At 48.6% G+C, this 15,234-nt stretch overlaps 1 protein-coding gene across 1 annotated transcript in view; it reads left to right on the top strand.

The window, feature by feature from the left end:
- DPP6 (dipeptidyl peptidase like 6) overlaps positions 1-15,234 on the top strand; it is an 890,123-nt gene that overhangs the window by 756,486 nt on the left and 118,403 nt on the right. Inside the window, exons 11-12 of the mRNA XM_075550777.1 lie at positions 10,318-10,441; positions 14,105-14,143. Of these exons, the coding sequence (XP_075406892.1) occupies positions 10,318-10,441; positions 14,105-14,143 (163 nt within the window). The remainder of the gene's footprint in view (positions 1-10,317; positions 10,442-14,104; positions 14,144-15,234) is intronic.

Genomic DNA, 15,234 nt, shown 5'->3' with positions numbered 1-15,234 from the left:
AAAGTTGATTTTTGGTATCCCATGCTGCTCCCCTTGCTGCTCCCCTTGCTGCTCCCCATGCTGCTCCCCATGCTGCTCCCCTTGCTGCTCCCCTTGCTGCTCTGTTGCACGCCCTTGGCATTTGCCCCAATGTGGTGGGGTCAGATCGAGCACAATTCCCACACTGTATCTCCAGCGTTGTCCGTTGTAGGCTATGGGTCAGTGAGGGATGTCGTGTCTCATGGTGGAGCTGGCCCTATCATCTTCACTGTGCCTTGTCTGCTCTGATGAGGAATAACTTCCTCAGGTTTGATGGGCCAGGATGTGTTCCACTCTCTCTCCTTCTCTCTTCATTTGCCCCTGTGTGCTCTGATCAGCCAGCCCCCAGTCCCTGAGCTGTAGCTTCAGTGCTGTCCTCTGAAGTGGATTTTTCGGGGGTGGGGCCCACATAGTTGGTATTGGGGCCTGCCCCACAGACCTTTCTATTGGGTCCCTGCTTTGTGCCAGTATCCAACTGCCTATCTTTGGATTATTAGGTAAGCATGTAGCTATTTGTGCTACCCAGGGACTAATGAAGGTACCTTATTAATGACTAAAAGAACTACTAATCTGGTAGTCACAGTCAAATTCTTCAATCAGCCTGGACTTCCCTAGGAATGTGAGTATCCAGAAGATGTTTAATTAATATTGAGCAGATAGAGTGTAGGTGGGTGGATGTGTGGTGAGGAATGGATGATGGATGGATGGATGGATGGATGGATGGATGGATGGATGGATGGAAGGAAGGGTGGATGAGTAGTTGAGCAAAAATAGAGAGCTAACACAAAGAGGCTATGAGATTTATTCCCACCCCACCCCCATTTTCAACTGATCCTTTCATGCCCAGCGCATGCTGTTGAGTAAGGACTCAGTAATCCTACAATGCAGTCTTTGTGATACATTCTCACTTCCTTTTTCCATTCTCTTGGCAACTGGTCCAGCATTATTGCTATCTACTAGGATGAAAGAAAATACAACACAGTCTACTCCTGACCCAGAAAGTAAAATTATGGAAATATACATACAATTGTTGTGTGACTCAAAACCACATCATTTTGTGCTCTGTAAAGTGTGATCTCTGTAGATAGTTTTATACAATGAAATGCCTCTGTACTGGGGTGTCCTCTGATATAGACACTGTGTTACGGACAGCATTTTTTATATTCAGTACTATTTTCACTTCCTGAAAGGAACCTTCTGTTAAAGTACATGATTTTTCAAAACATTTGTTTTACCCAAGCTTGAATAAAGGATTAAACATTGCTTGAATGCCATCAAATCCATGCCTAGCAGGCTCCCAGCACTGCTAGCTGGGGCTGGGCCACATACCCTCAGACTTGACCCTCCCCTGGCTCATCCAGTCTTATGATATAGCCTTGAAAAACCTTTCCTGTGTGGCACTGAATTCCTCAGATGTCTTTATTCCACTAGCTAAGCAGACCTTTTGTTTCTTTGCCCTTTTTGCCCCCCTCCCTACCCAGTCCCCACTGACAGAGCCTTGGCCAGAATTAGAAAAAGCAAGAAATGGCATGGCACATTAACTCTGTGAGAGGGAAAATAGTCTGTTAATATTTTATAGCAAACAAATGGACCAATAAAAAATTCATATACGGGTCACGAAGAAGAGCCACTTTGGCTGGGGATTCATGGTACTGTTTCCTCAGCCTAGCGGTGCTTCTACAACAAACAACGCTCCCACCTGCCCCCTTGCCTAGCATGCTTCCTTCCACCAGGGCAACATCCAGCCGACCCTGTAATTAGCTGTCTGCTGCCTGTCTCTCTTTTAACTGAGTTCTAGGCGACAAGGGTTTTCCCATCTATTTATAGCCAGAGCCAAACACTGTGTCCCAGGATCCCCTGGATGGCACAAACAGTTAAGGACTGAGCTACGAATTGAAAGGTGGACAATTTGACCTCATCCCAAAGCACGTTCAAGGCCTGGCATTCTACTTCCAAAAGCTCACCCTCGGAAAACCCTGCATGCACAGTTTTGCTCCGACACACATGGGGTCACCATGAGTGACACTCGTCGCCGGTAGCTAGAGCAGTGCTGGGTCTACGGTGTAACAAGACCTTACTAATTACTCTTTGCGTGAACACATGATTTGGAAAGCCATGAAGTGCTTCAGAATAAAGAGAAAATGGAGAGCCTTTCTCCCGGGAATCTGGACTTCCTATTAATATTTGATCTCACTTGTTAAGCACTAACCCGAAGGTGGGCAGTGCAAACCCTCCTGCTGCTCTGTGGCAGACAGAGTAGTTGGCTTCTGTAAAGATGGTGTTCCATCTCAGAAACGTTATGGGGCAGTGAACTCGCCTATGAAGTTGCTGTGAGTCCTAATTAACTTGAAGGCAATGGTATTCTCTGTAAAACACCATTTTGATGATCATTAAAATATTTTAACATCTCCCTCCATCTTATCATCTCTTATCAGTTCTGTTACTTTCAAAGCCCAGTTTTGACTTAGTACTATGTATCGCCCACCCCCCTTTGTGCTGGATAGTTGACGTCGACTCACAGAGGCCCCACGTGTCCCAGGAGAACTAGGGTACATTGAGCTTCCTCCTTCTTTTTTAACGCTGTGACTGGAATGAGAGTTTCCAGGGCACATTGGCACGTCAGTCAACGATTCATCGGCATTGTATGGGGTGACACCGGGCGAGTCTTCAGAATGTAACAGAACTTTCCCCTTTTCCTCCTCCTTTCCTATCCCTTCTGAGTTGTATGAAGCAGGTACTCTCGCAGTAGCAGCCGAGGTTCCAAACTCAGGCTGACTGCCACAGGGCACCCTGAATACGAACCGTCCCTGCCCACGCTTCCGTCTAGTGAGGAGAACACTCACAGTGATATAGAGGTCAAGAATCGCAAAACCTGAAGATCCACTGAGAGAAGCAATAGGTGATCAAGAGTCTCCGTGTGCAGGCTCACCTGAAGCCGTATGCAGTCCCATTTTGTCTGAATAAATCCTCTCCTTGCATGAGTGCATTGTTTTCTAAGACATCGACACTCCCAAGACACTTCAGTATGTAACTCTAGTTGCTCACATCAAGTGGGTCTGACTGATATAGGTAAATGACACAACATTAAAAGCTTGATATGTAAAAAGGTGATCTCTAAAAAGATTTAATTCACAGCGAATTTTAAATGACTATCCACTTGATTTTAAATTTGTGTAAAAATACCAGAGTAATTACTGAGTAACAAAACACAATTAAAATTTGGGACCAATTTCTTTACAGAAATATAAATATTTTATAATTATAAAACGATAAGCATTTATTAAATTATTAAAGGAATACTGAAAATTCGAAGGAAACCAGGGCTGAGTTTTCTGTCTTCAAATTCATAATCCAAGTGATGAAAGAGAAGGATAATATTTAGAAAAAGGAGTAGAGACATAGCACAGTCCCGGAACAGGAGATTAAACATGGTAAACTTTCCCAATATTATCCCGGAGAATATCGCCAGAGGTTGGCTGCTACACCAACGATACATCTTTAAAGATATACTTTCAGCAAGCAACTATCAATTGTATCTTTCTCTTCGAATAGTCAGGATACAAATAATTTTCTTGGTAAAAAAAGTCCTTCCTCCAAAGTGGAAATATTTATTGTAATATCAAATACTCATAAACATGAAACAGCAAAGAAATTTGATATAAGCATAAATATTGATCTTGTCAAAACATTGTGAAATGCTGTGAGATTTATTTTTCCTCATAATTAAAAGATGTTATCAGAATGTATCGAGATGTTTCTTTCATTTTCCTGGAATAGGGAGACTATTTGTAATTTGCAAAGTTGATCTCTGCACTCTTGTCTTTCATGCCTCTGCTAATCCTCTGGCTTCCCCCCCACAACCATTTGTACTTCTTGAATGTAACACCCATCCATCGGCTTCCATTGCATGTATGTATTCTTCTGCCTTCTGGGAAAGGTTTTTAATTTCCTTCAATGTCTTTGAAGCACATGTCTGTAATGTTCAATTTCAGTTCCTTTGAAATCCCATCATCTCACCTTGAATTTGGTAGGCGTGTCCCACCTGGTACTATTATTCTATTTTATTCTGCAGTGTTTGCATGATTTCCCAGTCCTGGTCCTGAAAAAGGAGACCTCGGCCCACCCCTGATACTTTACAACACACTCGGGGAACAGATTTCTACCTTTTCTTCTGACCTTTGGGCCCAAGTTGAAATCTTTCTCAGATGGAGTCTGAAAGGCTTGGCCTAACCCATATCTACCAGATCTCTACTGGGCTGAGGCCTACTTTTATGTCTTCGCCAGAACTTTTCTCTGGCCTTCTAGGTCAGTCTCTGTCCAACGATTCCTCTGGGGCAGCATGGAAGCCATGCCCCTTCCCAGGGCTTCTCTCCATGGAGAGCATGTTCATGGAGAGTTCAGGGCTTTCAACCACACGCCTCTGAGTTAGTGACCAAGTCCTTAGCATGACGCCTCTGGTGCCCCCCTCCACGTCAGTCAGTGACATCCGCACCTGCACTTCCATGTCACAACCCTGCAGGAAACGTTTGGTCCCCCTCATTCCATGCCGGATCAGACCCAACCTTACTGAGGCAAGGGTAAGACCGTGGGAAAGAGAGAAGTACTTTCTGCTTCCCCGTGGCTCCGTGCCACGAAGCATACATACACAGGCAGCTCATGCTTTCGTTTCCTGCAGCTCCACCCGTATGACAGACAGAGATTTTCAATGGGAAGCATTAGTGGTCATGTGATCGGTCATCGTTTTTTGAGTCTCTGTAAGCATGTTAATACAAAATTAGCAAAGACTACCTCAGATTTGCCGGCTGGACATCGCTGTATGCTGGAAAGCCTGTGTTGACAGTGTCGACATCAGTTCGACCTATATAAGGGCCACGTGTGACAGTCAGGAAGGCATCCTCCTGTGTGATGCACAATAACTTGAGACAGGGGCTGCCCCAATTGTTCACACAAACCCTACCCTCAACCTCGCAATACCTGGACACATAGTTCAGAGAGCTGCTCTGAAATGCAGGGAAATAAAACGATATCAAGAGGAGTCAAGAAAATTTTACTTCCATTACTTTGGGATTTCTGCTTGAGGAAAATTTCTGCAAGATAGTAAATGTTTTATTTTCATTTCCATGAGCATCGAGTGTGCCGGATCTTACCGCCCAGAAGGATGCTTTCTTCTCCAAAGTAGCGCCTCATTCCGGGACTCTTTTTGTCAGCGCCTAACCACGCTCATGTTGTCACCGTCATCGTCCTTGCTGTTAGGGATCATTGAACCGGCCCCAACCCTCAGAGCCCCTCTGCACCACAGAATTAACACTTCCCTGCCCTTGTTCTTAAGCTGGCGCTCGCTGCTGCGGCCACTGGGTCCCCCATCTCATTGAGGGCCTTCCTCGTTTCCACTGCCGCTCCCCTTTGCCGAGCACCCTGTCCTTCACCGCGACCCACTCCTTTTAAATTAAGTCCACAGAGTGGTGGCCTGGTGGCAATGCACTGTCTTTTCAACTCTCTTTGAGTTTGATTTGTTGGCTGTTTAGTTGGTGAGGAAACACAAAGCGTAGGTGGCACTAAGACTAGGCACTGATGCCGTCCATGATATTAGCCTGTATGGATTTGAGATGGGGTGTTGCCGTCAAGGCAAAGAGCCCGAGGTACAGTCTGAAGGTGAGTCAGATCAAAGGTGTTGCTTTGATATGTTTTGCTGCATGGCGACATGATTGGAAGACACGTACAACTGTCCAGAAGGTGAGGACATGGCGCTTGTGTCGAGGGAGCATTTTTACATGTATGTGTTTTCAAAGCAGCCTCGCCAGGTACGACATAGCTTTATAGGGCCTCTGAGAGTGCTTCCTGTCTTGATTTTTGAGTCACACAATGAGTTACGCATTGGGTTGCAGACTGCAAGGTCAGCATCTCCAAACTGCTAGCAGCGCCACGGGAGAAAGATGAGGCTTTCTATTCCCATCAAGAGTCACAGTCTCAGAAACCCACAGAGGCCGTTCTACCTGCCCTCTAAGGGCACATGGGTCAGAATTGACCTGACAGTAATGAGTCTGTGTTTTGATTGGTTTGGGTCATTGTTTTGTTTTGGTCGTTTTGGTTGTCTTGCGGTTTGAGTGTTGCAGAGGTTACAACTGCAAAGTCAGCCATTCAAAACCACCAGCGGCTTCTAGGGAGAAAGATGAGGCTTTCTCCTCCTGTGAAAAGTTATAGTCCCGGAAATCTGCAGGCATCTAACCTGACCTACAGGGTCCCTATGTGTCAGATGTGACTTGATGGCAGTGAGTCTGTTTGTTTGTTTCTTTTAACTTTATTTAATATTCCTTGTTGCATGTTATTGCCTCCAAAATCTCTAATGGTCTCCCCAGTTTTGTTTGAGAATTCGTATTACACAGATGGAAAAAAACCCAGAAATGAGATTACACATAACGTTAGTTATAGAATCAAACCTTTCCCAGAGGTAAGCGCCCATCTATCCCTGGTTTCGAGTGATGCTCCATGCCACAACCCAAGTTCCTCAGTCATTCGTGCCAAGTGGGTACAGATGTGTGCTCTGTCCCCTTCTGTACGAGACACCTCCTTGTGCAACTGAGCGAAGCCAAATAAATAAGCCAGCCAACAAAAGTGCTTGCAACCATCTTCTCCCTCTGGTTGGAAGTCACACACCAAGGTCACAGGCAGCGAGCAGCGTGGTCCCACCCAGGTGCTTCTAGAACATACCCCGGCGCTCCTAGTCTTGTTCTCAACTGCGCTGCCTTGCCACACTTTGGGCTCGAGGGTTTTAAACATGGACCACAGCGTGTTGCGCGGGCTCTGAGGTCTCTTTTGTGATTGTTCCCAAAGGTCTTGCTCAGGACATTTCTTTTTCGCAAGAAGCAACAGCAACACTATTGATGCCCAGGCATGCCTGCATCTGTTGCTTTCCATGTCCGAGTTTACTGGTCTACGTACCAAATTAGGAAAACGAACCGTTGAGGAAAGGCTGTTGCTGTCGTTGTTCCGTATAAGGATTGGAATCCCTGGAGGGTACGGTGGGCATTACGCTGAGCTGCCAACAGAAAGGTGGGAGGTGGACATCCCCTGGGGGCACCTCAGAGGAAAGGCCTGGAGATCTGCTCTGCGCCATCCGACTCTGGGAGGACCCTGGGGAACACGGCTCTCCTCTGCCACATGGAGGGCTGCCAGGAGTCAGCATCTGCTTCACACGAACTCCGTGTATAGGCGATTTGTGCCCAAGAGCGCCCTAAAAACTAGAAAGAGACCTAGGAGGGATGCATAGAAATGAGAACATTATCCTCCCCAGTTCCTATGGAGATCATGCAACACGAAGTACGCTGGGAGACCTTCTCTTCCTCGTTGTTTGATTCCATCGAACTGCAGTCTGTGGGCAGGGGCAAGAAGTGCAGAGGCCTGCTGTCACCTTACGCGCATGCCCTGCACCCGGAGAGGCGGAGTTCCAACTGGTCCCATGAGAGAACTCAAGAGTTAGCACAGTTTTGCCAGACCCCCAGAGCCATGAGCTCCTTCCCCACGGCCCATCCAGCCTGCGGCTCCCCTCCCACATCTACCCACTGGGGCCCCCAGCCACGGGGTGAGCCTTAAAAAGATTCCGTGCAAGGCAAGGGCTGGCTCCAGACTTTGATTTGGTTTGTTTTGTTTTAAGAGAACTGATGTTAGTGTTAGATGCCATCAGATCAGTTGCAACCGTATGCACAGCGAAAACGGCGCCCGGTCCAGGGCCATCCTTAGCATTGTCCCCGTACTTGAGACCATTGTCACAGCCACTGTCAGTTCCTGTCCTTGAGAGCCCGCCCTCTTTTTCACTGCCTCTCCTCTTTCATAAAGGATAGCGTGCTTCGCCAGGGACTGGTCTCTCTCGACAAGCGGTCCAAAGGGTATCAGCCAAAGTCTCCTCATCCTCGCCTCGAAGGAGCACTCTGGCCATACTTCTTCCAAGAAGACATATCAGTCTGTCCTTTTGGCAGCCCGTGGTACTGTCAATAATCCTCTCTGGCGCCACAATTCAAGTGGATCGATGTCCTGATTCAATGTCCAACTTTCACGTACCCATGAGGCAACTGGGAATACCGTGGCTTGTGCCAGGATCACCTAAGTAACAGGCTTTCTTTTCAGTACTCAGCCTTCCTCAGGTCACAACCCGTTCATACAGTTCCTCATGTGGTGGTGACCTCCCAGCCATAAAATTCTTTGTGTTGCTACTTCATCACTGTCATTTTGCTGCTGTGATGAATCAGGCGACACCTGTGAAAGGGTCGTTCGATCCCCAGAGGGGTCGTGACCCCAGGTAGAGAACCGCTGCTCTAAAGAGATCTTGTGCAGCAGATTTGCCCAATGCAACACCGCTGCTTCCACGAGCCTTGATTGTGGACCCAAGCAAGACACAGTCCCTTAAGACGTCTCTCTTTTCTCTTTCTATCATGACGTTACCTCTTGGTCCAGTCTTGAGGATTCTGGTCTTCTGTACACTGCTTAGTAAACCATCCTGAACGCTACAGTCCTCAACTGAATGTTAAGTAAGAGATATTTCACACCTGCAGAGATTTGAGATGACCAGACAGCAGTTGTTACCAATGTCACTGCGAGTGTTCGGGCATGAGAGACTCAGCCAGCCACGCTCCAGAGCGAGCGATTGCTAAGGGACATGCCAGCTGTCAGTGGAGCAGCCGCAATCGAGATGAGCATGAAAACGCGGGTCCTGTAAACACAGACCCTGGTCTCGGAGGGCCGACAGGCTGTGCGGCAGGCGGGGTGAGCAGAAGCAGCCCCACTGCAGAAGTTAAGAAGGTTGAACATTGGAAAAGTCTGAGTGTCTGTGCAGCCATCCTCGTTGCCTATATATTCCGTGCACTTCTTCCTACCAATGTCCTCCGGCGTGCCCCCTAAGTAGCCACAAGCAGTTTGGGAGCCATCCTCCCTGGACAGGTGGAAGGGGTAGCGCTAGTCTGGAGCCAGAGCCATTGTCCCATGGACCATGCGGGCTGGAATTGGGTCAGGTTCTGAGAAACTTGGATGAAGAGGCAGATTTGGGCAAGGAGAGACCCTGAGCAATGTCACCTGGTTAACTAAGGCTGGTCCAAGTCGCCTGTCCATTTATTCAGTCCTTTCTGTGGGGTAGTGGGGATGAGTTGGGCTGTGCTTGACAGTTCTAAACTGTCAGCTGTTCTTTGGTAGAAGAAGTGGGTTTTCTACTCCTGTAAACAGTGACAGTTGTGGAAACCCACGGGGGCAGGGGAGGGGGTGTCGCTCTGAGTCAGCATTGACTCGATGGCAGAGAGTTGCTGGGAAAGTAATCATTAGCGGTAGCTCCGGCCCTTCTCCGTTTCCTGGGCAGTATCTAGGGAATGTGTCCATCTCTAGTGATAAAGGATCTTGTAAGACCACACAGTATTCATTCTGAACAGATCTCATTATAGATATAGATGGGGCAGGCGATTGAACAAGAGCCTAGACTCTAGAACATTCTTTGGAAGTTTATTGTGTACACTGGTTTTCTTGGCATTCGTTTCTTCCTCTTGAATGCAGTTTTTATAAAATCCAGTTTGGAGACGTCGCCTGGTCATTCAAGTTCATTACCAAAAGCACCAATGCCCTGGTGTAAAGTGTAGACTGGGGCGGGAATACTGCAGTAGTCTCTGACTGGTGTCCAATCAGGAAGACGGCCACTAGATTATTTAGAGTTTTCCTGATGGCCAGAACCATGAAACCCTTTCCCTAATTAACTGGAGATTAGCCTGAGATATTCTCTCCTTAAGGAAGAGGGCACAAGGAAGCAGCCTCCCTCAGCATACACCCTGGCTGTCTCTCGTGGTACTTAACATGCAAAGTGCCATCCTACAAGGCCCTTCCTGGGTCTTGCTCCATCCTGCCTCTCCTCTGACTGCTTCACCACCTCTAGGTAACAGAAAGTGGGTGGTTCACTTGCACTTGAGTAGGGCAGATGGATCAAGTCAGCCAAAGAGGCTCAGCTGAAGCATAGGACTTATCACACCCACTAGCAAGAACCCCAGAAAACCCCCAGCTCCTGTAGGTAGGGGAGCAAGCTGGCAGCTGGGCCACGAAAACTTGCCTGGGTAACGATCTAAGGAGTAGCTCAGAATACCCTAAGCCACGCGTCTACCCCCTTTGCTATACACATGCCAGCGGCTCAGTGGGTCATCAGAGCTTGTAATGTGCTTGAGAAATGGTTGTACCAGAGCTCTGGGGGTACGGAATCAGGTGCGGCGGAGGTCTGGTTGCTGTGGGCTGTGTTGTTCCTGCACATGTGCTCACTTGTGATTTACACTCTTTCAGGGATTACTACATCACCATGGTGAAATGGGCCACCAGTACCAAAGTGGCGGTGAACTGGCTGAACCGGGCTCAGAACGTGTCCATCCTCACCCTTTGCGATGCCACCACTGGGGTCTGCACCAAGGTAGGTTCAGAGCAGTGCAGGGGCCGTCAGAGTTTGCCCCAGACTCACCTGGGAGTCATCTGGGCTTCCAGCTCTTAAAACATTCAATACATCAGTTGTATATCACGCTTTTGTACATATGCTGCCATCATCATCATCTCCAAAACATTTTCTACTTGAGCCCTTGGTATCAGCTCCTTCGTCTTTCCCCTCCCTCCTCCACCCTTCCTCCCTGGTGAATCCTTGGTCAATTATATATTGTCATTATTGTTTTGTATCTTACACTCTCCATTGTCTCCCTTCACCCACATTTCTGTTATTTGTCCCCTTCGGGGAGTGGGGGCCTATATATCCAATCTGTGATGGGTTTCCCCCTTCTTACCCTTACCCCTCCCTGGCCATCCCCCTACCCTCATGATATAGCTACTCCCACTACTGTAGCTGAGGGGTTCAACTTTCCTGAATTCTGTGTGCAGAGAGCTCTTATCTGTATCAATGTGTGTCCTCTGGTCTAGCCAGACTTGTAAGGTAGAACTGGGTCATGGTAGTGAGGGGAGGGGGAAGCATTCAGGAACTAGAGCAAGGATGTGTTATTCATTGGTGCTTTGCTCCACCTTGGTTCAACCATCTCTTCCTTATAACCCTTTAGGGGGGTGGGATATCTAATTGTCTACAGATGGACTTTGGGTTTCCGCTCCAAACATCTCGCTCACATCAATATAGTTGTTTGTTTGGGATCTTTTGGTACCTGATACTTCAAAAAAAAATAGGTCTCTACTTTTTGGTGTAAGAAGACCTGGTGAAGTGGACTTGGCTTTCGGCTGCAAAATGCAGTCAGTAGTATGAACCCATCACCTACTCCGTAGAAGAGTGTTCATCGTTTCGCTCAGGTAAAGATGAGCAACCTCAGATACCTCAATGGGCAGCTCTGCTTTCCCCTAGAGCGTCCAGCGCTGAGTCAGGATCAGCAAGAAGGCAGCAGGGAGTTTGGTCAGGTTAGTTTTTGGTGCCACCTGGTGGATAAATTAAGTAGTGTTTTGAACACAATCCACAAAACAAGTCAGGTGTTTGGAGGTGACACCAAGCCATAGCAAACTCATGTGTGCCGGAGTAGAACTATTTTCTTAATCCACTCTCAGTACGATGGGCATTCTCCCCATTGGTAGATGGAGCTGAGACCGGTGACATAATTGGCTTGTGACTTCACAACTCATGCTAGAGCCAGCTCTCCAACCGGGTTCGTGTTTGGCCCCATTGCACCTGACCCTGGAGCAGCTGTCCCCACTAGGCAGGGCAGGATCCCTTCCTCTGCGAGTCACCAGTAAGATCCAAAAGAGCTTTAGGAGCCATGGGATGCTTGATATGTAGTCTGAAGAAGCAAAAGTAAGAGACGGGAGAACAAAAAGAAGGCAACGAAATAAAGAGAGGACCAGGCGGGGCAGCAGAGGAGGAACTGTGCTAATGGTGTTAGCCCCTGACTGGAGGGCTGAACCCTGCTCTGTAGAGACAATCGTGTTTACACACACTCGGTGCCTGACCTCAGACCCATCTCCAAGTCCTGAATGCATACATTTAAGCGACCCTTTCGGAAACTTTGCTTTTGACCCTCTGTGTCCCTTCCCAGCTGAGGAGGGAAACTACTTGGAACAGCAGATTTGGGGGTCTTGGGACTTTGCACTGTGGTTTCACTCACCGAACCTCAGACAGTGGCTCTCTCCACACTGTGCCAGTCGGGCTGGGGGGTGGGGGAACAGCGGGGGCAGATCACAACGTTTTGTACCTAAGATTAATATCCTGAAGCCAGTGGTAGACCTCATTTTTCTATAGATGTAGAACATATTCCAGATTTTTCAGCGAGGCTGTTTTTGAGAGGAAGAAAAGGAAAGTATGAACCCGCTGTGAGAAATTAAGAAGTTAGCTTGTAATCTACATCATATCTGTGCCTCTGGTCTTGTGAGTGTCGGTTACATCCGTGTATTGCTCCACCAATACGAAAAACAGACAAAGCCACTGCCATTGAGTCAATACCCACTCACAGTGACTGTCTGTGGGGTGCCTGGGGCTGTAAATCTTTACAGGAGTAGGCAGCCTCATCTTTCTCCAGAGGAGCAGCTTGTGGGTTTGAACTGCCAACCTGACAGGTAGCAGCCTTACACTTCCCAGACGGGACCATGTGGGTGCCTTCTCCACCAGATAAGCAAAACCCAAACTCACTGTTATTGAGGCAAGTGTTTAAATGAAGGTGTTGTTGTTGTTATTGTTGTTTTAAGAGGACCAGGTGGTGGAGATTACATTTCAGTCCATCAGCTCGGCTTTCAGTCATTCAAGCCGCTCATTTCACCTCATTCCCTATAGTACACCCTCCCTGTCCCCACCCAGTCTCTCTCCTCCCTCTGACAGATCTGCCCTCTCCCTTTCAATCCACACCTCTCAACCCTCTCCCCAGGGCTGCTTCTTCCAACCTTGCCCTCCTGTCTTGGGGAAACTCCAAATTCTTTCCCCTTTGACATGCAAGTCTTCCTCTTGGTTTGCCATAGTAATGCACTCATTCAGTATTTGCCCCTTTGTGATTGACTAACTTCACCAGCATAATGTTCCAGTGAGTCCATTCTGATGCACAGTGACACCATCAGGGCCAGAGTAGAACTGCCCATCGTGGGGAGAGCAGGTTGCCTCATCTTTCTACTGAGGGAGCAGGTGGAGAGTTCAAACTGCTGACCTTAAAGTTACAGCCCAATGCATGATCCACAATGCCACCACCGGTGCGCCAGGTCTCTGCCAATACCAAATTCCAAAGCAAGCTCAGTGCCCTCAGATCAATTCCCCCAGGAGACATGGTAGAACTGCCCCATGGGTTTCCGAGACTAGAACTCTTACTGAGAGTAGAAAGCTTTGTCTTCCTCTCAAGGTGGTTTGGAACAATTGACTTTGAAGTTAGCAGCCTGGCACCTAATCTAGTATGCTGCCAGGGCTCCAGTTCTCCACCAAGAACCAGGGAGGCCCCGAGGCCTGGAAGTAGAATCAGCACCAGGAACAGCTCCATTGAGCCTTGGGATGATGAGGCGTGGGATGAAGAACAACTGCCTCTTGGATGGTTTACGCATTTTGCTTTTGTTTGATTGCCTTCTGCGGTGCCTTTTCCGCCTCGCCCCGGGGATCTACTTCTCAGTCCTATTTAAAATGCTGTCCACCAATGTCTTTCTAAGTCATGAGCTCTCCATTTGGTAAAATACACACACACACACACACACACACACACACACACACACACCAAGGTGCACCTATGCAGCCTCTTTGGTGCATGTGTGCGTGCACACGAAAATTCTTGAAGCAACCTGGCTCCTGCAGTTTGCCTTCCTATGAGCATGCGCCTGGGTGGGATGTCTATCAAAGAGTGGGAGTCTCGCTGTCCTCCAGTGGGTGCCCGTCTGCTTTGGATGTGTCGATGTGATTGGAGGGGTAGGGGGTGATGCCCCTGCTTGTCTGCCGGACACCGTGCAGAACTCAGAGCCATGCCTGGCGACCAAGCAGACACCCGGTTTACCTCCTGGCTGAGCACGCATCAGCAGGGGCTCAGTGCTTGTGCAGCCGCTGTGGAGGTGACGTCAAATGGGGCTCAGCACTGCTGGTCCCAGACACAGTGCGTACAAAAGCCATCTCTCTAACACTCTTGTTTCATTTCAGAAACACGAAGATGAAAGCGAAGCCTGGCTCCACAGACAGGTAACTGTTCCCCCGCGCAAGCCCCATCGCCCCAGCCTGCGACAGTCACCCGGTTCTCTTGCCAGTGGTTTTCTGAGTTTTGAAAATAGCAGGTGGATCTCACAGATGAAATCCTAAAAGGGAATTCCCCAAACTGAAGCCATTCAATGGGATGGCCCTGGTGGCCCAGAGCCTCTGCTCAGCCCCTGCCTCACTCTGGCCTCCTCAGTTACCCCTGAGGTGGCACCACTGGCGAGTCCAGAGACAGCACTTGGAGAGCTGTCTGTTCTTCGGCACCTAGAAGCCTCTGTCCTCAGAGATGGCAGGCTTCTGGTGAGCTCTGAGCATGGGTCTGCAGAGGCTCCTTCCCGGGTGTCCTGGATATGGTCGATGTCAACTGCCTTCAAAGACATGGAAAGGCTCCCCTTGGGGGGAGTTCCCAGTGGCTCACAGTCATGGTGGCTCCTCCATGTCTCCCTAGAAGTAGACCCTGCTGTGATTCAGCGTGAGCCTTTCTTCGGGACCTGGCTTCAGACCACCAGGTCTTCAGACCACCATCTTTCCCTTTTCATCCTTAACTCGAACCTGGCATCCTAAAGCAGGCTCTGTGAACTTGAGGGGGAAAGAGAAGCGGGAATCAATCCGGGTGGCCCACCCATTGAGACATAGTCGTTCAATGCCATCAGGTAGATTCACGGTACAGCAGGACAAGACAGTGACACACCCGGGCACCTTAGTTCGTGCCAGTTTGCTTCAAGAACGCTGTGGGAAGTGCCTTTATCTTTTGATTCCGTGTTTCCATGAACGTCGGGAAGCCCCGTGTATGCTGCCCTCGTTGCTTACCGTGATTTCAGTTCTAACTCAACAAAGCAGACCATCGCCTGGGCCTGCGCTGCGTCTGAGCCCATCGCAACATAAAAATGAACCCGGGCTACTGCACTTTCCTTCTTCCTTCCTTTGTTTCCTTTCTCACCCTGATGTTAGAAAGGACGCAGGGAAGTTTTTGAAGCATCCCTCCTTATCTTACCCAAGGGCATAACAACTCTCTCAAACGTATTTCTCTCTCTGTGGGCGGGTGGGAGTGGGGGTGGGGGGACCAAGCACAATTGAGT

This window comes from Tenrec ecaudatus, chromosome 5 (assembly GCF_050624435.1).
Source record: "Tenrec ecaudatus isolate mTenEca1 chromosome 5, mTenEca1.hap1, whole genome shotgun sequence".
Lineage (NCBI taxonomy): Eukaryota > Metazoa > Chordata > Mammalia > Afrosoricida > Tenrecidae > Tenrec > Tenrec ecaudatus.
This window is presented reverse-complemented; position numbering and strand designations above follow the sequence as displayed.